Raw genomic sequence first — 25,220 nt, 5'->3', positions numbered from 1 at the left:
TTTTCTCAGATTTTCTTCCAAGTAAAAATGGTGTTCATGGCAAAAGCAGCAATAATGAGACTAATGCTTTTCCTTGAGACAACCATGGGACTTGGGTATGTAGCAAACTGTCCGTATGCAATTCCCCATTTCATCACACAGAATATGAAAAAGGCGTGTACGTGAGGGTAAAATTTAATAAAGTTGTTCATTATTAGTGCGTCACCAGGGACAATTTTTAAGTGAGATTGCCATATTAACTGTGATTGCAGGTTGGTGCAAACAGGATGATTGCTAATAAAACTTAGCACCATGACCCTGGCTCTTGCTAAGGCACTAGCAGTGTTATCCACCATTTTATTTGCACCACCAGGGCAAATAACACAGTAAAAAAGATAAATAACACCTCAGCATCATTATGAAAACAATCTTTACCTTGTACATCCCCTGAAAGGGCCTTGGGGACTCCTGGGGTCCACAGGTGGCATTTTGAGAACCTATATACCTAATTTGAGAATTTATAGAACAATTTAAATAAGGTGATGTGCGCTCCTTTTCTTGACCTAATTTCAGTGGCCCTGCCTGATAAGTAAATGCAGATTCTACCAGTAAATGTGCTTATTTCTTTATTTGCACGTTTTAGACAATGATTCTGCGACTTCAGACCCTGATGCCGAAGTCACTGCCAGGACCAATGGGAAGGGGAGCCCCGATGAGCCGCCGCCGAGCCCTGTCCAGTTCATAAATAGCGTGGGAGCGGGGGACTCCAGTCGCTCGACACTCCAGAGGTACTCCAGTCGGATCCGTGCTTCCCCTGCATCTTGCCTTCCTATCAGGCGAGAGACCGATTTCAGTGGCTTAATTACCTCAGGAACAGACTGGCAATGGTGAAGCCCCACATTCTCACCCAGCCCTCTACTTTCTCTCTGGGTGAGACCTGTGGGTCCTCGCCCTGGGGCCCAGTGAGATAAATGCCTCCCCCTGAGCCTTCCCACAGCACCTCCGTCGGTGAATGTCCGACTCTGTTGTTGGGTGAGCATTAATTTTCACACCTCGCTCCCACTCTTCTGGGCCCTCCCGCATGCACGTTTGCTATCAGGACCTGGCTTTACGACTACTGTCTTCTGACTCAGAGAGCATGCCTCCCTTCGCCTTTTCTGTCTGTTGCCCCTTATAAGTACCCTGACTCGAATCAGAAGGAAAGTGGAGAGGCACACACAGCGCTCTGCTATCACGTAGGCGCCAAGAGGAGTGAGAGCAGCCCTCGGTGTCGGTCCTCCAGCTGCACGTGGCTGGTCCGTCTTCCATACACTGTGACGCCTCACTTTCCCACAAATATTAACTGTTGATTATAAGACAGTGCTAATTTTTGGCACATACTCATCCCTCCTACTGGTAAAATAGTCCAACTAGTGAAAGAATTGCTATCATCTATACCACTATTATTATTTTTATTAACTACTTTTGTGCAAGGACTCAAATTGCTTTCGAAACAAAATAGACCAACGAGACTACCATTGCGGATAGAATTTCTTCTCCTGGGGTTCAACAAAATATGCTCTACATGGCATGTAGTTATAATGCTTATCAGATTTCAATGCAGAATTGGACTTGCTGTGATGGGGAGGAACTATGTACTGCATGTCAGTCTGTGGTTTGGCATACATGTCTTCATATTTGCCAGGAAAGTAATCATCTTCTCATAGCGACGCTCCACTCCTTGCCATTTTGTTCATAACACCTACTGCTCGTATTCCTTTGATCCATGTTTTAACCCCATTTTGCCTATAATATTAATATGGTGACCAATTTTAGTGATTTTATGACCTTAAAATAGAACTGTCAGTGGTGAACTCATTTTAATCTTAGCTTTTCCTGTGTCTGATTCTATGAGTGTCATCAAATCTAAAAGCCACTTCAACCTCAACATCATAACCTATAAAATGGAAGTAAGTACACATAACTACTAAAAACATTAAGGTTCAAAATCCAGATTGGATAGACTCAATGAATAAATTAAAGCGTTGCTGTTACTTTCCGTTACATATAGAGAGGCCTTCGTTTATCCTGCCCCATCAGCCTCATTCTTTCCCCTTTTGCTCTGCTCTCTTACGCCCCTCAAAATTCCATTGGATTGATTGTTCGCCGCCTCTTTCCCTGAATGCGGCCCTGATTGCTGGAGGCGCACGCACCCTGCAGCTTCTCGCCCTCAGCCAGGCTAATGGCCTAGCGCACACTGTCGGGAGGTAAGTGGGGACCTGTGGGTCCTCGCCTTGGGGCCCAGTGAGATAAAACAGGAACCACAGGATCTTGTATTCAGAAGCAGGACTGAGACACTATACCCATTTTCCTTTTGCTTTGCAGTGTCTTTTGAAAAGACACTGAGCTCTCTCTCTCGCTATTCTGAAGAAAAGCATCTGACCTTTAAGACTAGTTGCTGCTGACCTACTTTTCCACTTGCAGCGTCATCAGTGGTGTTGGAGAACTGGACCTAGACAAAGGGCTGGCGAAGAAAGCAGAGCCCAGCAGCCGAGACACGCCGTACCCCGACTGCCCCTTCCTGCTGCTGGATGTGCGCGACAGAGACTCGTACCGGCAGTGCCACGTCGTCGGAGGTAAGAGAGGGGCGGCCCGCAGTGCCTCCTCCCAGCACCGCCCATTCTTGCATCCTGGCCCCTGACCACATCCCACGGTCAACAGTTAAGGGACCCTATGCTAGCCCGGTCCGTGGTGAGCTGGCTTTCCCATAATGCTCTGAGACTGGCCGATGACGCGCTCCCACGGCTCAGGGCCCAGGGCTAACGTCAGGTGCAGTCGAGTCAAGCTTCGTATTTTGTTTATAGTGCCCTGTTTCTTTTCTTTCACAAAAGTATTTAGGTTTATGGCTTGCTGATTTTGAAAATATATTTCTTTAAGCTCTTAGTGAGACGTTAGACCCACTGGGGGGCGGGGTCAAGTTATACTAGGAAAGCTACAAACTTCCTAATTTTCCTTTCTTTACAGCTTACAGTTACCCAATTGCAACTCTGTCTAGAACAATGAACCCTTATTCAAATGATATTCTTGAATATGTATCCTTTGTTGCATTTTAAGGAGTTGGGTGAGGATGAGGTTCGTAATAATCAAACTTACCAGGAAAACTCTGTGAAGGACTTTTGATACACCACTTGATCTTAGCCAAAAGGCCGGGAAGCAATGTGTGCATGACTTCTTATAGTAATTAGCTTATTTTGGCATATTTTAGAATTTGGATTCTTAGCTGTTACTGAATATGCTGACTATGATTGCAGATGGTTCCAAGCCATACTGCCCTGGTTAAAGTCTATGATCCATTAAGATTTAGTCCTGTCCTGGCGGGTGTGGCTCAGTTGGTTAGGCATTGTCCTGTGCACCGAAAGGTTCCAGGTTCGATTCCCGGTCAGGGCATATCCCCAGTTGTGAGCTTGTTCCCTGGCGGGAGCATGCAGTAGTTAGCCAATAGGTTGTTTTGCTCTCGCATTGATGTTTCTCTCTCTCTCTCTCTCTCTCTCTCTCTCTCTCTCTCCTTCTCTCACAAAAGAGTCCTAAGACGTTTTTCCCCCCAGAAAGCTTTCCCAGGTAAAACTTATGAAGTAAATTTTCTTCCTTCTACTTTAACTTTTTTCTTCTTAAAATTTTAATATTTTTGCTCATAAAAATCATACAAGTAGAAAATAATTTAAATATTGAAATATGTGAGAAAGAAAATTGAAATCTTTGATAATCACCCATTTGAACAACTCTTATTACATTTTTTGTATATTTTACTCCAGACTGTCTTCTATGTATGTTTTAACAAAGTGGAAATCATACTGTATATATAATTTAGTGTCTTGCTTTTTCCGCACTTGATATTACAGTTACTTTGTCACACTAACACACGGTCTTTATAAACTCCATTTTTGATATAGTGTAAATGTCTTCAGATGTACTATAATTTACTAAAATGTTCTGCTTCATTGTACTTTTTTTTTTTTACTATTATAAACAAGGCTGCATTAGAGTATATTGAACATAAAAGTTTTTCTACTTCCTTGCCTGTAGAATGGACATGTAATACTTATTCTCCAGGGTTGTGATGATAACAGAGCTAAAGGGTGTGTAGTGTACCTAGTGCATCTTGGATCAGGGTACTGTTAGTTTATAAGAGAAGAGAATACCGGCTCGAGCGGGTTCCATGACAGGAAGAAATCTAGTAACTGCCAGTGTGATGGGTAAAGAGAGGGCCCGTCTGGCATTCCCCTGAGTTCAGAAAGGTGAACTTGGGCAGCTCTCTGTTCCTTGGGGGTTTCTTGTAGTCTAGAAGCACTAACTCATGGTCAAACCTTAACTCGTCTGACTCTTAGAAAAATGCTCACGGCAAGATCATCATTCTGTATGACGACGATGAGAGGCTGGCCAGCCAGGCGGCCACCACCATGTGCGAGCGGGGATTTGAAAACCTCTTCATGCTTTCCGGAGGTGAGCGAGCGGGGCTGTGTTCTGCTCCGGGCTTTAAAGGCTGAAATCGGGGCTCACAGTCCTTCACCCCCACGTCATCCCCTCTTTCCTGGGAGAGGTCAGGATTTAGCACAGGCGTTCCTCGGACACACGCAGATCACCACTACCAAGCAAGTATCCCAGCAAAGCGAGTCATAACCTTTTTGCTGGTAGAGGGTCTTGCCTTCAGTTTGTAAAAAATAAAAAATAAATAAAAATACATCTGTGAAGTGCAGTGAAGCGCAGCGCAATAGACCCAGGGCTGCCTGTGCTTTGGAAAGAGAGCCGTGCGGCTGAAAGGAGGCAGTTCTGTGAAACCTCCCTGCGCTTTATCGGCGCATGTTTTAAATTCCTGAAATACTGACATTGCATCAGGGCTCTGTGAGAAAGCTTTGATGCTGAGCACTTACGCAGAAGGATTTCTGGGGGAATTCTCAGAATCCCACATAACAAGCGACATTTTCTGGTGTAATTTTCGTAATGGTGAAGCAGTGGAGAGAGATTTCGCGTCCTGGTGCCGGCCTCGACTCGGAAGCCAGGGATGAGGAGGCACGCAGGCTCCTTGACAGGTTTCGCCTTGGCCTCACAGCGGTGACGCTGCTTCCTCTCTCATCTCCCACACCCAGGTCTCAAAGTCTTAGCTCAGAAATTCCCAGAAGGACTGATTACGGGTTCCCTGCCTGCATCTTGCCAGCAAGCCCTTCCTCCTGGTTCTGCCCGGAAACGACCCGGCCCCAAAGTGCCACCCGCACCGGCTGAGAATAAGTGGAGATTTACCCCAGAAGACCTAAAACAGATAGAATATTACCTGGAAGAGGAGCAGGGTCCGACAGACAACCTCAGTAAGATCTTTTGACCTTTAGAGAGAACACTTTCTGTCGAGCTTGAGCTTTGTGATCCCTTGTAATATATTCAGAGTCTTCCAGTATTTTGGAAGGGTACAGGAGCGATGCAGGGAGGTGGGGGGCAAGTGGAGGTGATGCGAGATTGTGGCAAGAATCGGGCATTGTGCACAGAGAAGAGAGAAGAGACTTTATCAACGTGTGTGTCTCAGGCAGAGTTGAAAGGCCAACCTGAAGCATCCAGATTCCTTCTGGAAAGTCTCCATTGTCCTTCTGTTGCTTCTAGGCACACAGATCACTTCAGGCCTTTCCTCTGCACACTGCCTCCTCTTCTCTGTCCTCTCATCGCTCCTGCTCACTTCTCTGCCTAGAAGGAAGGTGGCACAGGCTAGCTTGGCTGGGTTGCCTTTCATCCCTGCCCTTTTCCCCACCGTTAAGTTGGTCACAAGGATAAACAGTAGGTTTTAGCCTTAAGTGAAGGCTGAATAGGACTTGATTAGCTTCAAAGTGGTTGTATCGTAAGACTTCATTCGTTTCAAAGTGTGCTTGGCAGATTGTCCCTGGGACCATGCTTGCAGCTCTCTCCTGGCTTCCTTGCTCCCTCAGGCCGGCTGAGCCACGCTAATGCCTCGGCAAGAGACTCCAAGGTCCCCGGCAGCCGCAGCGCTCAGAACCTGCCCAGCGGGGGCCCTGCCAGCCACGCGAACCCCCGCTCTCAAGGCAGCGGCCACCTGCAAGGCAAACCCTGGAAGTAAAGACTCTGTCTGTCCCACTCAAATAAATGTTTTCTCTGCTTGCGGACCCCTGAGCAGTTCCCCAGCTGGTCCTTTTCAGACCAGGACACGCGTGATAGGCCCCTGCCCTCTTCCTCTCCAGCTCCAGAGGGTTTGTACACGACCCAGAGGCAGCACAGGCTCGTGTCCACCCGTCATCCACACCATATTCACGTCTCTGGAACTGAGTAGGAAGAAAGGGTCTCTGGGGGCAGGGGTGGGGGGGCTGGAGGGGGGCTTGGGGCGGGGGAGGGGGGTGTCGTGTTTGTAATAGGTCCCAGCTTGTTTGGGTGTGTATCCCGTGCTGCTGTGTAAATACTTCAGTCACATCTGGGGTGTTCTTCCCACCCAGTTCTGTTCCACTCACGTTCCTGGCTTCGTGGGGGCTGTCCAGAGAGGCCGTGCTGCCTGAGAAGCTGGCCCTGGGGTGCGGGTGACTCTTGGCTCCCAGCCTCCCCAGAGCCCCCAGGGGAGGGCCGCAGGTCGAGGCGCTCTTCCCAGCGCAGATACGGGCTCTGTGGTGAGTTTGGAGGCTGGCTCCGCCAGCGTCGCTCCATTTTAAGGCTCAGTGCAGCGGCTCTCACACTTCCTGGACGTTCCCCCCGAGGCACGCTTCCCGGAGCCAGCGCCGGTGGTGGTGTGTGCTTGGTGGTGGTGTGTGCTCGGTGCCTCCACCGGACACGGCCTCCCAGAAAGCCCGGCTGTCCGTGTGCAGGGCTGCCCCTCGCTGGTGTCTCTGTTAGGAATTTCCATCACCCAGCCCGGGCCCATCCCGCCTTAGAGGGGCAGAAATCATGGCCGCTGGTGCACATCAGCCCCGGGCGGCCGCTGAGGGCATGCAGGTGAGGGCGCCTTCATGGTCCTTTGTCAGAGCTGACAGCCCCTTAAGCCCTCGCTTAAAATACAGTATTAGTCTAATTGAGTAATTAGTACAATTTCCTACTTACTTTTCATTCTCATGGCTGAGCTGTGATTAGGAGGTTGTGATTATAGATTCTGGTTTGGGCCAGAATTTTGAATCAGCATTAATTGAATTGCTAGATGACTGACATTCATGCCATTTAATTGGGGGAACAAAAGACCTCAGGTAAGGATGAGGAACTCTGAAATCATCAGGAAAAGGAAAAGAGCCTTGTTAATTTTTATGGTCTGTGATCTGTAGCTGCGATAAGGAACTGAGGAATAAATTGTGCTTTTTGTCATGGCAACCAGCTTCTGAAAAGCCAACTGAAAATTGCCTATCCTTAGGTGGTTACTGCTGCTGGGTAAGATTCGCCTTAACGGCACTATTTTCTCGCCATCAAAAAAAAGAAAAAGAAAAAGAAAAAAGTACCACAGTATTTCTAGCAAGGGGGCCGTGTTTGTAAGAGAAGTAAAGGTAATACATATCGCATCGATTCATATGGAAAAGGAACTTTCCGATTCAGCCCAGTTCTGTTGCAGGATGTTTATTCCTCTCTACTTGATTTCCAAAGTATAACATTTTCCAATGCTTTAGAAATCAAACAAACCAGCGACATTGTTCAGATGTCAAGCCGTGCCCAGTTTTCCACAAGAGTCAAGAATCTTGTATAAAATCCAGCCAACGTACACATAGCTTTAATGAGGAGCCTGTCATGTTTCCCCATAAATTTATTGCCTGAGAACTAGTGCGGCCTGTTGCTAATGCCAAAATGCTCTGGCTTCTTATTTTCTTTACAACATACATTTTTTTTAATGCAAATTTTTCCACACTCAACTTTCCCCTAGCACGGACAAGATTTTCAGCCTTTTTGACACACATACATTTTTAAGAAGAAAAAAAAACACACTGTTTTCTCTGTGACAAAGTTCTGGTTATGCCATTTTAAAGTTGACTAGTCAGGAGTTTAGGTTTCCCCACTCGATTCTATTTTAGAGTAAATGGTAGCCCCCCTGTCTTCCTCTTCTGCATCCCCAGCACCCAACGACACTCGAGTGTTGGCAACTACTGTATATACGTGGAAAGTCAGGTTAGCCAAACCCGTCAGAACTGCTGTGCGCTTAGCCGAGCTGTCTGACAGGCTGTGTGTGTGTGTGTGTGTCATTCCCCACAGTGCTTTGCCCTGTTGGTAAGGATTGCGAGTCACTGTTTCTAAAGACCCGTTCTGACACTGCACTGCGGGCGTTAAGTGGCACTCGCAGCCTTTCCATGCTCCAGGTATTGCTTTGAATGTTTGACTTTACTCATTTCTGCATTAGGTTAACTGACATGTATTATTTAAGTGATCAGTGATACTCTGTGCAATGATGAATGTTGAATATTAAAGTGCGTAGTTATTAATCTGTTGTTTGCTATTGATATGCTGACCTCTGCCAAATTCTCCCTTCCTCGCTGGTGAGATGATTTTGGGGAGCATGTGAGACTGGGGATATTTGTATAAATAAATCAGGAACCGTTCCGGTGAGGGCAGGGGACGTCAGCTCTCCAGTCAGAGGCCTGGGTGTCATGCTCAGACAGGGACTAATGGCCACCTTAAACACATGACAGCAGGGCTTTACTGCAGTGTTTCAGGGGTTGACGAGATGCCTTTGGCTCGTGACCCCCTAAATGGAGGGTGCTTTATCCGTGCACAGCTCCAGCTCCATCTGCGCAGCGGTGAGGGCCCAAGTCTAAATAGTACGTTCAATGCTATAAGGCAGCGGTTCTCAACCTGTGGGTCGCAACCCCTTTGGGGGTCGAACGACCCTTTCACAGGGGTCGCCTAAGACCATCGGAAAACACATATACAATTACATATTGTTTTTGTGATTAATCGCTATGCTTTAATTATGTTCAATTTGTAACAATGAAAATACATCCTGCATATCAGATATTTACATTACGATTCATAACAGTAGCAAAATTACAGTTATGAAGTACCAACGAAAATAATTTTATGGTTGGGGGTCACCACAACATGAGGAACTGTATTAAAGGGTCACGGCATGAGGAAGGTTGAGAACTACTGCTCTAAAGGGTTATGTATTTAAGAAAGAAAGAAGGGAAGGAAGGGGAGAGGCAAGGAGGCAAGAAGTGGGGCGGGAGGGAAAAGCTGCGTTACTCATTCAAAAACAAAAAGAACAATCTTGGGCTGTAATAATGTCAGATTTAATCTATTGAAAGGTAAAGAATGATTCAAATAACCTTAAAGTCATTTTATTTTTTCCCTTGAGTGGAAAGCCAGAACCAGCACAATCATATTGGACTTGGTGTAAATCAGAATGAAAAGAGGACAAACAATGCTCATTAGTTGCTGAGGGATTTTTCCTATGGTGCTATTGAGACCAGAAAAAAATTCTTTAGACTTTAGGCTACTCACCAAGAGCACAGTCCAAAACAAAACCTCCTTTTCTCTAATTCCCTTCTGGAATATAAGGGGAATCAGAGTCCTAGACTAGGAAGAAATATGGAGGTAATTTTTCTTGTTTGGTTTTGGCTCCTGTCATGTTATTTATGGGTTATAGATTCTGTCTTTTGTGTTATCTGACTTTTTTAAGGGAGATAATTAATTTCTGTCCACCTGGATTTAAATCCGTGGCTCCCTTCTTGCTCTACTCTGAAGATAATCATGAAGAACCTTTCTTTTCCCAGTTCCAGAATGTTCTCAGTGTATTTTGTGTGCCTTTGTTTTCTTCACAATTCTTTTCCAAGATGTAACTCCATAATACTTTCTTTTTTTCCCCAAGAAACATCAGAAACATGGATTCTAATTCATCAGTTTGGTTATGTGAGCATGATGACATGCTTACATGCAGTTCAATTACTTTTTTGATTAGCAAATATATTTTCCTCATAAAAACAGTAAATAAAACAGGCTGTGCTTGCAAAGTATTCAAAATACATTTTGCTAGCAATTCTTTCCCACAATTGTAGTAATTATTGAAATTGTCTATTGTGGTGTTCTTAAATTGGTACACAGGTCAATTATAGCATAAAATATGTAACGGAAATTTCTCAGCATTGAATTCTGGCAGAACAGGATTCAGTGCATGGTTTTATGTGTTTACAAAACTCTGTTGGTCACGCCACCATCCCGATGGCCTCCCTCTCTGATGCTGACCCTCTTTGTTCCAAATGCAGCAGCAGATCTTCTCACGTGTGCAACATCCCCAGGCGCTTGGTAAAATGTGGGGCAAACAGAGGTCATTTACCAGATGCTGTTACCTGGTGGGCTGCATTTTTTTAATTATTTGAACTTTTATTTTGACTATAAGCTCCTAGAGGGTGAAAATCACCAACTAGATGACAGTGGCCCTTCATCAGGGTGTGTGACCAAGTGAATGGGACCTGTCAAGTCTGAAGTCTGGATGTGAGGCCCATTGTGGGGCGACTCAATGCCGGCCTGCCATTCTGGACATCCGGGAAGCGCTTTCTCTTTCATCCCCTTGTGCACGTCCTGCTTTTGTGGGAGAGGCATTCACAGCCCTGAGGTTTTTAGATTACCCTCTGCAGGAGGCCCCGGAGAGCTGTGAGGGCCTCATTATGCCCTGCTGTCTGCAGTCTGCCTTCAGCATTCACCAAATTTGGGTCCCACTCCATCCCCAGCTGAGAGTGAGTTATGTTTTCTCTCTTATTTCAAATCTTGAAGATGTCCAGACAATCATCCTAGCAGACATTGATGGAGAGCTGACTATGTGTCGGGCAGTGTTTCCAGAGTCTTTGTTTTATGTTTTGGCTCATTTAGTTCTCACAGCAGTCCCGCGAGGTAGGCACTGTCATTTTCAGGTAGGAGACTGAGGGTGGCGTGGAAACAAAGCAACTCGCCCCACGTCACTGAGCTAGAAGGTCGGGAGGACAGGACCAGCTGGAGGACTGTGGCTCCAGAGCAGGTCCATCAGCTGGGCACAATCACACTCTCCTCGCCAGGCCTCCGATTTGCCCATGAGAATGTAACCTCCCCTGGCTGCTGGCCTCCCCGCCTCACCTGGGACTCCACAGGAAGCACCCCTCCTCCGCGGCGCCAAAGGCGAGGGAAGTTCAGGAACCGACATCTGCTCCCGGGACTCTGTGTCTCTGCATTTCCGCCATCTGTGTCTGGGGACCCGTCCTGAAGACAGGTGTTCCAAGGTTTCTGGGGTTTGTTTAGTTTCTTAGTGAACACCTACTGAGGTGTCACTTAAGGAATGAGTTTCAAACTTTTCATTAGATTGTAGGCAGAAAATAGGCCGTTTTCCCAAGAAGTCCAACTGTTCATTCAATAAACCATATTGATACGATTTGTGCCTGGTCTTTTCTCTCCTTTGTGGTGATGTTTCTGATTGAGGTTGAGACAGAAATGATGTGAACTGGCTCAGGGCCTGAGGCCCGGGCGGGAGGAAGCAGCAGCAGCGCTCTGTGCCCCCTGAAGGGTGTTAGCAGAGACGTTCACTGCACTCTCCCGAAATGCAGCTGAGCCGCTGCCCGGGTTAAGCAGAAGACTTTTCATTTTCTTCTTTCAGTTTGGCAAGAAACTTCGGGCAGCGTCCGTCTCTGGGGCTGTTAAATGATGCTCGCGGTTTGCGTTCCCAGTTTAATGCGGATCCTGAAAGCTTTGGGGAGCATTCCTTACCCTTTGACAGTTGCTCAGAGTTCACGGGTGTCCTGTGCTTTTTTTCTCAGAGCTCCTCCTCCAGCCGGCCCATCTGAATGTTGCAGTTGGTCATATCAGTTTCCTGAAAGTAGCATCTGGGTCTTAGTGTGTTCACAGAAGGACGCTTCTGTCCTTCGAGTCCTGAGAGCAAGAGCCCATTTGCATCTTCAGATCCACCTAGTCCCACTCACCCTGGCAGAACAATTGCTGAGATGATGAATAGCCAGCACTGGACGAGCGACCAGTGAGGTCATTTCTGGATTGCATTCGTGGCATTTCAATTTTAACTTCAGGCCAAAGCCAGAAAGCTAGACTGTGTGTGTGAGTGTTAGTTCAGAGACCACCCGAAGGGTTCTCACGGACCACCAGTGGCTCACTGGCCATCTATAATGGGCTAAGAAAAAAAGTAAAATGAGTTCATTGAAAAATACGGAATTGTGAAAAGCCTTAGAGAATAAGCATAATCAATTGCCCTCGTCAATTCCCCAGACGCTAGGGGAACGGAATCTGAGCAGAAGCAGCTCTTGGGGATTTTCCTCTGAGCTACGGCAGAGTGCTTCAGGGAATGGCCCCCAACTGGAGGCACGAGTAACCCTTTCTCTTCCTAAAAACTGCTGCTTCCAGCTCTATCTGGAGTGTAAATTATTCCAAAGATAAGACAATTGCATTGTTCCGGGCAATTGATGGTGGAATCTGATGCCAGAGTAGAAGAAATGACAAATTATAAAAAAGAATCTGGGCTCAAATGTATTACTTATTTTTTGTTGTTAATCCTCACTTGAGGATATTTTTTCCATTGGTTTTTAGAGAGGGTGGAAGGGATGGAAGGAGGGGGAGAGAAGGGAGAGATTGAACATGCAACCCAAGCATGTGCCTGACTAGGAATCAAACCCATGACCCTTTGGTCCATGGGCCAACACTCTAACCACTGAGCAACACCAGTCAGGGCTGGGCTCAAATGTCGATGGCTATTTACATGTTTGATGTTGATACTAGAGAACTTTATCCGTGGGTTATATTGTGTGTTTGAAACAGCACCCCCCTGACCCCCATTATTAAAGTTCATTGCAAGAAAGTCAGAAAAGTTTAAAGAGGAAAACCACCACCACTACCCATTTAAAATATGTAATTCAGTGTTACAGTAAATTTGCAGAGTCGTGCAGCCATACGCAGTCCTGTTTTAGAACATTTCCGTGGCATGGCTGGCTTCTTCCACTCGGAATGTTGTGACCATTTTCCCCCATCAACATACACCTCAGTGGCTTCATGATACTCCGTGTATAAACCTGTCACATGCGCATCAATACTGTTATCTACTTAGGTTCTTTTTATTTAAATTTGTATTATTGCAACCATGTACATACATGTATTTGAAATTATCTGAATATTTTAATAAAATAAATTCTTCCAAGTGGACTTCTGGGTCAAAGGGGCGATGCATTGAAAACTTTTACCCACATTGCCAATTTGCCCTCCAGGAAGGAGTGTAAATTTATCCTCCCACCAGTAGGATAAGACAGTCTTATTTCTTCATACCCTTGTTGGTCTTTTTATTCTTTGTCAATCATGGGAGAAAATAATATATTTGTTTTTCTTTATTGGCCAAAAGATTTCTCAGAGGATCGGTATCTTTCATACATTTATTGGCTTTTTGTGTTTCTTCTTTTGGGAATTGCCTATTTTTCTTTTGAAATATTAGTCTATTTTTTGAACTGCTTTTACTTATAAGAGCTCTTTTCCCCTCAAGGTTATTAATGCTTTTTCATAGGTGGTACAATACTTTCTAAAATGATTGCTTCTTTAAGCTTTTGTGCTTTTATTTATAAAATAAAAAATTTCACCAATAGATTTTTAAAAATATGTATCTGCAAACAAAATGTAATGCTCTTCCTACATTTAAAATATAAAACAGGGGTCCTCAAACTTTTTAAACAGGGGGGCAGTTCACTGTCCCTCAGACCGTTGGAGGGCCGGACGATAGTTTAAAAAAAAACTATGAACAAATTCCTATGCACACAGCGGCAGCAAAACACCCGGCGGGCCGGATAAATGTTTTCGGCCAGCTGCCTGTGGCCCGCGGGCTGTAGTTTGAGGACCCCTGATATAAAAGAAAAGTATTAATGACTTCTGTGTCTCCATTTAACAGGCATTTATTAAGTCCCTACTATGTGCCAGGCACTTGGCCAACCAGTAGGGATTAAGTATTAACAAGAACAATGCAATCCCTGCCCTCATGGAATTTTCATTCTAGTGCTTCATTCTTTGTCTTTTCCATTTCCTTGACTCTTGCTCAGAGCCTTACTTTCTAAACTACACTTTGGAGAATTCAAAATAACTTGCAAGCCTATACTAGACAGATTATAAAATTCATGAGTTCATTAGAAAAAGTGGAGAACATTCATTCCACAAATATATATTGGACATCTGTATATCAAATACTATTGATGGTTTTGGAAATTGAATGTCAAAATGTTTCCTACTATTAGGAAGCACAGTGTGTGTGTGTGTGTTTGTGCGTGTGTTTAATATATATATTTTTTTATTTCAGAGAGGAAAGGAGAGGGAGAAAGAGATAGAAACATCAATGATGAGGGAGAATCATTGATCAGCTACCTTCTGCGTGCCCCCTACTGGGGATCAAGCACACAACCTGGGCATGTGCCCTGACCGGGAATTGAACTGTGACCTCCTGGTTCATAGGCTGACACTCAACCACTGAACCACACAGGCCAGGCAGGGAGCACAGTTTTAAATTAAGCAATTTGACCCCTTGAAATCTAAGTAATTCAGTTCTGTAAAATGACATATTTTCTTACTGACAGCATTTTTTCACTTATGTCTTTATTAAACAAAAAGTTAGATCAGCTTTTCACTTGTGCAAATTGAATCATTAAAATGGGTTTCAGCTTATCTTCATAGATTGAAGGAAAATGTTTCCCAAAAGATAACTTGAAGGAAGTGTTTAAAATCTTTAGGTCATGTTTCTATAAAGGCTGAAACACTATTTTACCTTGCTTCCTATCAGTTTACGGATATTGTATGTATAGTCAGTTTTATTCTTTTTTATTTTTTAATTTGTTTGGCAGCAAAAAAACCAAACACATATATTTAAAAAAAACAACCTTTAAGATGAAAATTCCCCAAGGGTCCCTTAAAAAAAGGCATTTTACCTTTAGGCCATTTTATGTGGGAAAAGACAAGGCTGTTAAGTCAGTGGGGCTGCAAGCATTGTGACAACTCAACCCGGCTGATACAGGAAGAGGCTGCCACCCCCACCCCCTTCCCCACTGTTTGGGGAGCTACCAATCCATCCCACCCACTTCCCAGTGACTTCTGTAGGAAGCCATCTTGGTTGAATAGAAACTAGGGCCTCGTGAAAGCATGGGCTTCATTTGGGATGTTGGAGTAACCCCCTGCTCCACAATCACATCTTAAGAGATTTGGAGAAAACAATGTAGATTCTTGCTTTGAAAAAAGATTGCGGTACCCTATATATTGTTGTGCTAGCCACTAATGAGATATCACAGCCATCAGAATCAGCAAGCCAAACGAGGGAAGGCAAGTTCTAGGCTCTGTGGAGGGCATGCAGAGGAGAGCCTTATGTTTGAGAATGTTTGTGAATGAATGTTCAGGAGTGGTGGTGGGTGGGACAGGAAAGGGTGTGGAGACAGTGGACCAAAAGATCCTGGAAAGGCTGTGCAAAGGTAAGGGAAACTACTTCTGCCCCTAAAGGCAGTCTTCATGATAAACCACAATTCATAAAATGTCCTGGGCCCGGCTGGCATGGCTCAGTGGTTGAGCATCAACCACAAACCAGGAGGTCACAGTTCAATTCCCGGTCAGGGCACATGCCCAGGTTGAGGGCTCGATCCCCAGAGTGGGGCGTGCAGGAGGCAGCCGGCCAGTGATACGCTCTCATCGTTGCTGTTTCTATCTCTCTCTCCCTCTCCCTTCCTCTCTGAAATCAATAAAAAAATATTTTTTTTAAATGTCCTGGGATTGGTGTTCTTCATCTTCAGAAAATGATTCCGTTTAAGCTAATTGCTCCCTCCCAATTTCATTCAGGAGTGGGAGACCATACTTGCTTTACAGAATTTTGCTTTGCCTGGCTGCAACATCTATTTGGGGCAGCAGTGGCCACCCGATCATTCTATTTCATACTAGAAGTTATTGCTGTTGTAGATGAATGGGTCCAACCAGCTAGACTATTGTGCGAGCGGAATTCCTCGCCACAGCAGGGTGCCAGGCATTTGGTTAGCAGCTGTGACTGCAGCTTGCTACTAAGGTATGAACAAATCACCCCACTGACGAGCTGAGCTCGGGGTGGTCTAATTAAAACAGATGCCACTTGGATACAAACTCACAGGACCTTGGAATGCGGGGGGGATTTCGGGGTCATCTAGTCCAACCACCCACACATGTGCAGCGAGGCCTGCAGGAACTAAATCACTCCTGCCCCAGCTTGAAAGAGCAGGCGCGCCACATGTGTTCCCATATGCACATCCCACGAGTCTGTTCCATGCACACTCGAACTTTATTCGGTTGCCGGAGAGGCTAAAGAGGAGGGAACGAAGGGCCAGTTCAGTAGGGGTGCTTCAGGGTGTGGTCCATGATGGTCTGGAGCGCCAGCCACGTCTCCTGGGCCGTGGGGATGATCTGGGAGGCGGGCAGCAGGAAGCCGTAGCGTCCGGTGTCGCGGAGCTCGAAGGTGTAGGAGTACTTGATGCCCTGGTTGTAGGTCCAGTCAATGGTGCCTCCACTGGCTCGGTCTGGGCAGCAACAGAAGCGGGAGAGCGAAGGTCAGTCACCTGGAAATACTGCAAGGGCCAGGCTGACGGTCCAAAGCCCGGAGCCCCTGCAGCGCTGATGGGGTCACCATCTACTCAGTGCCTGCTATTGACCAAGCAGCCTGGCTTCCTCCCTAGTAACTCCCCAGAAGGTTCTCAGACCAAGAGGCCCACTGAGGGGAGCCGGCAAGGGTTCTCCTCTCCCTGGGGATGCGGGAAAGTTCCCGCGATCGCAAAAGCACCACTGAAAACCGCCTCCGTCCTCCAGGAGCCATTTTGGTCAGGCCTCCAACTACTCCAGCTGCCCACTTGGGTCGCCAGGATTTGCCCCCTGAGGCCGTGGTCTGCAGGGGGAAAGTGCAAGGGCCAGAGTCAAAGCAAAACTTCCTCGTCTGTCTTTTCAGGAGAGACTTGGCCCAGATTTGCAGTTACCAAGCCCTTAGGAAGCTGCTTTCAAATTGGGCAGGGAGGAGGGGGGCGGCTGCGTATCCGAATTTAACCTGACAGCCTTGAATAAAGCAAAACCCTTACACCTGGTGTTGAGACAGTTGCCAAAGAAGGCCTGGAGCCCAAAAGCAAGGCCAGCCCTGGGGAAGGCTGTGACCCACCAAAACCTGGGCCCGAGGGCGGGACGTATGTGAGACCTGCACGCCCCCCACCTCTGTCCCTGTGCCCTGCTTTTCAGTGCTCCTGCCTCTGGTCAGCTGGTTAACCCAGTGCGTTCCCTCTGGGCCCCAAGAATCTTCCTGCACCCCACCTGCCTCCACAATTCTGTGTTCTCACTCGGCTGCAGCCACCAGGGTCTCTGTGCTATTCCTGCTATTCCTACAACACGGGGCCAAACCACAAGGTAGGGCTTTTGTTCTAGAAGGTTCCTCTGTCTGGAAGCTCTTTCCCAGATAGATAGCCTCTGGGCTTCCTCCCTTATTTCCTTCAACACTTGTCCAAATTTCACTCTCTCATGAGGCCTTCCCTTCAACTCGCCCGCCCACTCCCACCCCCAGGTTCCTGGGTCCCCTCACCCTGCTCTAGTTTTCCTTCTACTCCCTAACATACTGTACCATTTTCTCTTGGTCATTGTCAGTCTCCCTGGCTAGAATGTAAGGCTTTGTTTTGTTTTTAAATCTATGCTTATTTTATTCCCAAGCAGGTAAAACAAGGCCTAGTGCACAGTAAGTGCTCAAATATTTGTTGGGTAGCAGTGTTCCTACCACGGTCACTGTATAAGCAAGTGGGGAAAGAGTAGATGTATTCTCTAATTGAAGGGCATTGCAGGGGATATTTTTTAAGTTGAATCTCTGGGTGATCTACGACTGCCAGCAGAACTCTCTACCTTCACTCTCCATGAAGCTAGACTTAACCCCAAGACAAGGGGACAAGAGTTCTCAGAGGAACCGGCATGTTTGTTTGAAGGTGTCGAAGAAGGCAGAGAAAGGGCAGCACTGCCCACGGAGCCCGCAGTTATCAGGCGGGGTCAGGAGCCGTTCTCCTTGCCCATGTCCCCAGATCTGGGCACCCTTGGCCAACTGGGCACCCGCCCCCCCCCACCCCGGGGCCACACACAGAGACCATGCACCCACTTACAAATTGCTTTGATGATGCTGCCATACTTGAACTTGGTTCCATACAGGGAGGCCAGGGCCGTCACAGCAGACTTGGCCAGTTCATCCTGGAGAAAATGCCAAACAAAACCCATCATGGCCAGCAACACCAAGCCCCCAGAACAGCAGGGCCAGGGCAGCCAAGGGTGGCAGGGTGACCCGGGAACACGCACCCCACAGAAGCAGATCCTGAGCAGAGAACACAGGGCCTGCTAGGACCTGCAGGGCGGCTCCGGAGCTGGGATCCTCTGACCCTGCAGGATGTCTGCCTGGCACTTTCCTGCCCTTTGGTCACACTAGCTCCCAGCGTGAGCTTGAGACACAAGCTCCAAGTCTAGCCCCTCCTCTCAGTCTGCCATGTGACAGAAGTGACTCAACCACTCGATGCCTCAGTTTCCCAGACTGAAAGTAAGGCTGGTCTGTCTCGCCAATCTCCCCCGTCAGGGGCCCGGGGGGAACAGGGTGTCTGCAGGTGTAGGCCCTCGCGCCTTAAGCAGATCGGATGGATGAAGCCCTAGGCCTGCTGCCCAGAGCTGCCTTTGGGATCGAAGGGCCAGCGGGGTGAGCGCGTACCAGCTCCGCCTGGTCCTGGGCGGGGTCTGTCGTGTAGCCATAGGGATAGAGGAGGAGCTGGGAGTAGCTGTGGATGGAGATGAAGGCCTTGATGTTCCCATGGCCCTTCACAAAGTCCACGATGGACTTGACCTCCGTTTCGGAATTGGCAAACTTGCCGTGGTAAGTCTCAGAGCAGGGGTTGCTGCTGGCTCCAGCCTCTGAGGAGAAGAGAGGGGGTAGTTGGCATTCCTTACAGCGAAGCCAAGTGTCCCTGCATGGGGGATGGGGGGAGGTGGGTGTAGGAGGGCTCACCCCCACCCTCCGATGAAGGAAAGGCCAGAGGCCTTTTATAATCTGGGGGCCCACCTCTCCAGGCCGTGGGCAGAGATGGTGGACCCGCCCAGGACGGGAGAAGGGCTCTCAAGCCAGACCCACTTCTGCATGAAGGGGCGGCCTGCAGACCCCTAGGGAGGCTTCAGATCTCAGTTCCATTGGGAAGAGCTTTCTCGTTACAGACAAGGGACAAGCAAGCCTCAGAATGCCACCTCCCTCACTGAGCCTCAAAGAGGGGCTGACAGTCCCACCACCCCCACCCCAAGCCCTTGCTGCTGGGGCAGGACAGGGACGGGGGCAACAGGACAGAAGTGTAAGAAGGCATTCCCAGTTGTCCCATCCCTGCTCCCAGATTCCCCCTGGGCCTTACTTCCAAAGCCAGCGTCCCAGTTCCGGTTGGGGTCCACCCCAACACAGGAGGAGCCTGCCGTGATGGATCGAGTCTTGCGCCACAAGCGGTTCTGAGGAAGGAATCAGACACTAGTCTGTCACCATCAGCGCGCTAGCCTGGGCCTCAGCGCCCACAGGGAGCAGTGTAGGCTGGAGGCCTCAGTCAACTCAAAGCACCCTGATCCGGAGCTTGGGTGTGGACAAGGCCTGGGGCCGGAAACCACTCTCGACTGGCTGTCGGGAGGAAGATGTATACTAGGAGAGGGGGCTCTTGGTTGAAGGAGAATGGAGGAAGAGACAATGGGTGACATGTGGCCAGAAGTTTCTTCTGGTGGGAAGTGAAAAGGCCTGAGGTGCCCACCCCATTCACATCTGATTGGTAGCATGCTGTACCTGCCATAACAATGAAATAAAGCCAGGAAGTAAGGTCTGGGCAGTGGGTCTCCACTGGGGACAATTTTGTCCCCTCACAACTGGACATTTGGCAATGTTTGAAGACGTTTTTGGTGATCTCAGCTAGGGCGCTGCTACTGGCATCTCATGAGGACTCGTCAGGATGTGCTAAACACTCGGCACGACCAAAATGTCAAGAACGCCGAGGTTGAGAACCCTGGTCTGGGGGCAGGTCTGTTTGCCCTTCCCTTGACTCCTGGAGGTTGAGAATAGGGGTGAGTAACCTGGTCTCAGGAGCCAGAGGCCCACCCTGCTTTCCCCAAGAACAGGAGAAGGCATATACCTTGCTGTGGGTGAAGGCAAAGCCATCAGGGTTGGTGACAATCTCTAGGAAGATGTCCATCTTGTCAAGAATGGCGGTGAAGGCCGGGTTTTGGCCATAGTCCTGTGTGATCTGTGAGGGTTGGAAGGCAGAGAGGTGGAGGGGGCCGGGTCAGGTGTCTGCCATGCTAGACCAGTAGACACCTGCCTACGGGCCCTCCTCTGCAGTCACGGTTTCTGGGTGGGAAGAGGAGGCCAGTATTCTATGGGCCTGGGGCACCAGTGCTCCACGGGGCCAGAGGGTCCCCTCCCCGCCCCCCCCCCCCCCCACACACACACACAGCTCCCCGGGCTCACCTTCTTTGCAAACCAGATCCCGCTGGCCTGAGTGACCCACTCCCGGGAGTGGATGCCGGTGTCGATCCAGATGGCGGGGCGGTTGTTTCCCCCAGTGCTGAACTAAACGAGAAGAGCAGAGAGGTGGTCCGGCTGGGGCCTGGTCTCGCCCCGGGGTCAGAGGCCAGCTGCTCTCTGGGTATCACAGGTGGAGACTCTGTTTGTGGGGCTACCACTCAGGTGGGGCATAGAGGCGCGGCCTGGACAGAGACCCCCACAGAACTTGGCCTCCTGCCCTCAGCCCAAGCTTCCAGGCCCCACCCTGCTGCTCTCCATTGGAGGTCACAAAACATTTGGTCTGGGTCACCCCAACTCCAGGCTACTTCCCACAATGTGACACTTGATTGGAAAAACTTAGGTCACTTAAAAGTTAAAACTGTGCATACAGATGCGCACACCTAGACCAGGATGGAAATCCAGACCTTCCCACTGTTGGCACGGGGAGTCGGTGAACACGGCGTTCCCCGTGACCACAGGCTCCCCCTACACACGGATGTGGGTGCCCATTCTTGCATATGTGCCGTGTACACCACCTGCAAGAGCTCATTACCTTCAGCACGTAGATGGGACGGCCTTCATAGGTTTTGCCGATCTGGAGCTTGCTGACAAGCTGTGGGTGCTCAGCCACCAGCATGTCCATGAAGCCATAGATCTGAGAAGGGACAGGAGGGAAGGCCGGCTTTAATGCCTTCCAGGCGCCGGGATGCCTCCCTTAACGTTCCAGTGAGCCCTGCAGTGTGGAAGGGCCACAGCCCAGACCACCAGGCCACATGGAGACAGGGCAGGTGCCACACACACCCAGGCTCTGCCAGCCTGACCAAGAGCTTGGTGCCTGTGGGCGTGGCCCAGAGGTCCCTCACCTCGTCCAGGGTGTGGTAGGTGGCATAGTTAAAGGTGTCAGTGGAGGCGGCCCGGGCCTGGAAGGCGAACATCTGCTCCTCCTCCTCGTCCAGCAGCGACTGCACGTCCTCGATCATGATCGTGTACTCGATGCCATGGGCCTCCAGGAAGACTTTGACAGCCTGGAGGCTGGGGAAGGGCACTCGGACATCGACGGGGGAGCCAGGCTGGGCAGGGCCCCGCCAGAAGTCCAGCTGGGAAGGACAAGAGCCGGCACTGTCACAGCGGGCTGGGGAGGGGCCAGCCTGGGAAAGGGTTTGGTGGCAGAATTTCCCATACAGTTGGGGATGTCAGGGACCGAGGACGAAGGGAACCCCTGGACACAGGACAAAGTCCCGTACGATCAGAGAAATGGCCCAGGAAGCGGAGTCGGGTGAGACTTGGAGACAGCAAGGGCGGGGGGGGGGGGGACTAGAATGGGGATCCCCCTTTGCTCAGGTGCACAAAGGCACCAGGATCCAGGAGCAGGGGGTTTAATCACTTCCTAACAGGGATCAGTCCCATGGCTCCTTTCTAGAAGGCTTGGGGGCGAGAGCCCAGGCTCCAGGGGTCGGTGGGGGCCGAGGGGGGCCCAGGTGGCCTGAGAGGCACCCTGGGCTCAGGGAAGGCTCCTCTGTCCTCTGACCTGCAGGTGCTCCAGGTCCTCCAGCTCCGTCACCTTCTGGACCTGGGCTTCATCAGCCACAGAGATTCGGAGCACCTGGTGCCTGGGCAGAGGAGAAGGGGAGACTGAGGGTCCGAGAGCCCCTCCTGGCCATGCACGTTCCCCGGTGGGAGGAGGGCAGCAGGCAGCCTAGAAACCCAGGCTGGGCCTCAGTCCTCTGGGCTGAGCAGTGGGAAGCACAAGGGGCCTCAGCAATAGAGGTCTGGGCTCCTGCGAACCTTCCGGACACTGCTGATGTCCCCAGTCCCAGTGTAGACTCTGTGTCTCTCTCCAAAGCCAGCCAAGCCTCCTCCTGCCTCTTCTCCGGGAAATTCCTCCTCAGAGCTCAGGTATCCAGGGCTCAGGGGGCGGCCCTGGTCCCTTCTCAGCCCTGGTCCCTGGTCAGCCTGCCTCCCAGAGTGTGTCTGTCTGTCCATCTCCTCCAGATGGTGGCTGGAGGCTGAGCCCTCCCTGCCTCCCCTCTTACCCCACGAAGTCCTCTTTGCCAAGGACAGCCCCCAGCAGGAGACTGAAAATCAGCAGCCCCTGCATGTTGAAGCCAGTTGGGAAGGTCAAGTGAGAAGAGAGGATCCGGGGGCCTTTTAAACTCTCCCAGGACAGAGGTTTCCTGCCTGTGCCCGAGAGCTGGCCTCCCCCTGCACCTGGGTGCTGTCCCACGGGGAGGGAGCGGTGGGAGTTCTGAGCTCTGATACCTTCTCACCCTTCCTGATAAAGTGGCAGGGAACAGGGCAGCTGGAGAGATAAGCTGGGGCTCAATCCCTTGGCCATGAAGGGCCTGAAGGTCACTGGGGCTTAAGGCGCCCCAGGTGGGACCCTGCTCGCCCACAGCCCACGGTGCTGCACCCACAAGCCAGGCACCCACAGTTGTCCTGGGCAGCGGAGAAGGAGCCAGGACTTTGGAGGAGCCACACCAGCTGGGGCCTCTTGTGCAGCGCTCCCTGAGGCCAGCTAGTTTGTTCTTGTGACAGAGCAGGCGGGACCCCGTACCCCACCCAGTTGCTGTACCTGCTGCTCCTCACCACGTTGACTTTGTCCAGGGCTCTGCCTCCCCTGTGCAGGGCACACCCCCTCTGGGGTACAGCCCCTTGAAGGGCCCTTCCCAGCCCCACTCCTATCAGCCTCGGGGCCCTGCGGGCGTCGGGCCTCAGCTGGGGCAGAAGCCCAATTCCTGCCAGCGTCTCCTCCGCCACCCCCACCACAGGGCTCTGGGAGCAGGACTGCCCTGGATGGGAACTGTAAACAGATGTCATCTGAGCGGACGGTGTGGTGCTGGGAGCCGGGGCCAGGCGGTTGGGACTGCCCAGTGCCCAGAGGGCCCTGGAACTCACAAAGGGGAATTGGCTCTGACTCTGGACTCTGATCTCATCGTGGAGACATCTACGGAAAATCCACCCGGATCCACAGGGGCCCCAGCAGTTCCCGGCACCATCTGGGGGCCCGGCTCTGTCTCAGAGCCTCCAACGTGGGTGCTGAAGACAGCCTCAGTTGCCCTTCCTGGTTTCCATGTGCTCCGTCTGCCTCTCTGCCCCACCCCTACCTGCCAACCCTCCTGTGTCCAGGCAGAGTGACCCATTCTAGTAGCCCCCGAACACAGACGATGAAATACTAACCACCCCCCCTCGCCCCCCCCCCCCCTCCAGGTCCTGCGCCTCCATGAAGACTGTTGTTTTCCACTCTACAGCCTCCAGGCCCAGGCAAGGCTCGCTTCCTCCCTGAAGCTTCCTCTGGCTTCTTCCTCCCGCACTCATCTGCCCCTTCTCTGAAGTCACATCCCTTCGTGCCACCATCCTTCTGGGCCAGGCACTGTGCTCCACTGTGAGATGATGCCCAAGGCCCCTGGTCCCCGATCTCAGGGAGCTCAGGGCCCAGCAGGGAAGACAGGAATAACCAACTCTCAGGTCCTCCAAGAAGCTGCCATCAAGACTAGACTAGACGTGCCAGGGAGTCATGGGGAGAAATGCCCAGGCAGGATAACGAGGAGGGATCAGAAGGCAGGAGCACCTTCACCAGATGTGGGGTCTGACACCTGGGGACGGAGGGGGAAGGAGGGAGGGGAAAGGATGGAGGGGGAAGGACGGAGGGGTGGGCAGGAGGAGCTCAGACGGCAGCACAGTGCTGAGACCATGACAGCCAGGCTGTTGTGCCATCTGTGAGCCAACATGGTCATCGGGCGAGTCCTGCATTCCTCAGGAAGGCTGGCCCTAGTGCCCGCTTTGCTGTCGCCAGCTGGGAGCAGCCGTGGGAAGTGTGGCCTCATCTCAGCTATGTCCCCTGCTGACTGGTCCCCGATCTCAGAGCTCTCGGTCTGGTGGGAAAGTGACCAACTGACATGCTGGTTCTCCGACAGGTCTTACAAGAAGCTGTTGCCAAAACAGAATTAGACACACAAGAGACTTCCCGGAGATGCTGTCCTCGCTGTGGGAGACCTGAGCAGGGGGTTCTCCGGGGTGTGGCCTGAAAAGCACCAGGGGGGCTATGGACTCAGCACTATGGGTCCACACAGGAGGGTCCAGGGAGGACTTTACCGAGAAGGGGACATCTCATCTGCGTCTTCATGACAGGATTTTGCCAGGCCGGGAAGAGAAGGGATGCTTTTCACACGAACTCACACTTACTCCTCCTTCCTTGTAGCTGGAGTGTTATTTCTATCCCCCAGCCAGACTCTAAATGTGCTCAGATGAGGACCCGTCTTACCTGGTCCCCACAGTCTCATCTCAGTGCCCTGCAGTCTTCTCAGACTCTCCAATCTGCCCCTCCAGGAAAGAAGGCTTGTGGAGGCCTTCCTTGGTCTGCATTATTTAAAAAATATATAGGTATTTTTTTTCTATGTCTAAATCTAACGCTGTCCTATAATTTTGACTCTGTTTTATGTACACTACACATGTGTGGGGTGTTGGCTAATGCTGAGGCCTTCTGTGAATTCCAGAAAAGACTAGCCCATGGGAAAGGGGAGGAGGGGTGGGAAAGGGCACAGCCTCCGGAGAGGGCCTCCTGCAGCCCCCACCAGCCATCTAAGGTGTCCAAGAGTCATAGAATCGATTTTCTTGCCAAGTTGGGAAAGACTAACTCAATGCTGTAAACAAATGAGGGCCCGCGCTGGCCGGAAGCTGAGGAATGGGGTCCCAGGCGGAGACCAGCCTAAATCCCCACGTCTTTGCCAAGCACCTCAGGAAGCTGGAAAGTGCCTCTTGGTAAAGACGTTCGCTAGGATGGGACGTG

At 50.1% G+C, this 25,220-nt stretch overlaps 2 protein-coding genes across 4 annotated transcripts in view; one reads left to right on the top strand and one right to left on the bottom strand.

The window, feature by feature from the left end:
• The window catches only part of CEP41 (centrosomal protein 41), a 36,135-nt gene extending 29,832 nt beyond the window's left edge, over positions 1-6,303 (top strand). For all 3 annotated transcript variants that reach the window (XM_059711797.1, XM_059711798.1, XM_059711799.1), the window contains 6 exons: positions 623-767; positions 2,443-2,594; positions 2,983-3,050; positions 4,344-4,458; positions 5,103-5,318; positions 5,925-6,303. In XM_059711797.1, the coding sequence (XP_059567780.1) occupies positions 623-767; positions 2,443-2,594; positions 2,983-3,050; positions 4,344-4,458; positions 5,103-5,318; positions 5,925-6,073 (845 nt within the window). In that variant the 3' untranslated portion in view covers positions 6,074-6,303. The remainder of the gene's footprint in view (positions 1-622; positions 768-2,442; positions 2,595-2,982; positions 3,051-4,343; positions 4,459-5,102; positions 5,319-5,924) is intronic.
• A 9,873-nt stretch (positions 6,304-16,176) lies between these two features.
• CPA1 (carboxypeptidase A1) lies at positions 16,177-22,599 on the bottom strand. The gene is made up of 10 exons (XM_059711795.1): positions 22,468-22,599; positions 21,963-22,044; positions 21,298-21,531; positions 20,988-21,089; positions 20,399-20,500; positions 20,064-20,174; positions 19,308-19,398; positions 18,623-18,822; positions 18,033-18,117; positions 16,177-16,430 (listed from the first exon to the last, which is right to left on the bottom strand). Exons 1-10 carry the CDS (start codon positions 22,530-22,532, stop codon positions 16,243-16,245), a joined length of 1,260 nt encoding a protein of 419 aa, XP_059567778.1. The 5' UTR covers positions 22,533-22,599; the 3' UTR covers positions 16,177-16,242.
• Between the last annotated feature and the right edge of the window lie 2,621 nt (positions 22,600-25,220).

Source organism: Myotis daubentonii, chromosome 10 (genome assembly GCF_963259705.1).
Source record: "Myotis daubentonii chromosome 10, mMyoDau2.1, whole genome shotgun sequence".
Taxonomy (NCBI): Eukaryota; Metazoa; Chordata; class Mammalia; order Chiroptera; family Vespertilionidae; genus Myotis; species Myotis daubentonii.
Note: the sequence above shows the minus strand (reverse complement) of the source record. Positions and strands in the feature narration are given on the sequence as shown.

Bases quoted from the DNA above. Each gene is read 5' to 3' on its own strand.
- CPA1 (XM_059711795.1), bottom strand. From the start codon at position 22,532: ATGCAGGGGCTGCTGATTTTCAGTCTCCTGCTGGGGGCTGTCCTTGGC. The intron at 21,090-21,297 runs GTGAGGGACCTC...GTCCCTTCTCAG, and splicing joins CCTACCACACCCTGGACGAG to ATCTATGGCTTCATGGACAT. The intron at 20,501-20,987 runs GTAATGAGCTCT...CTTCTCGTTTAG, and splicing joins GTCCCATCTACGTGCTGAAG to TTCAGCACTGGGGGAAACAA.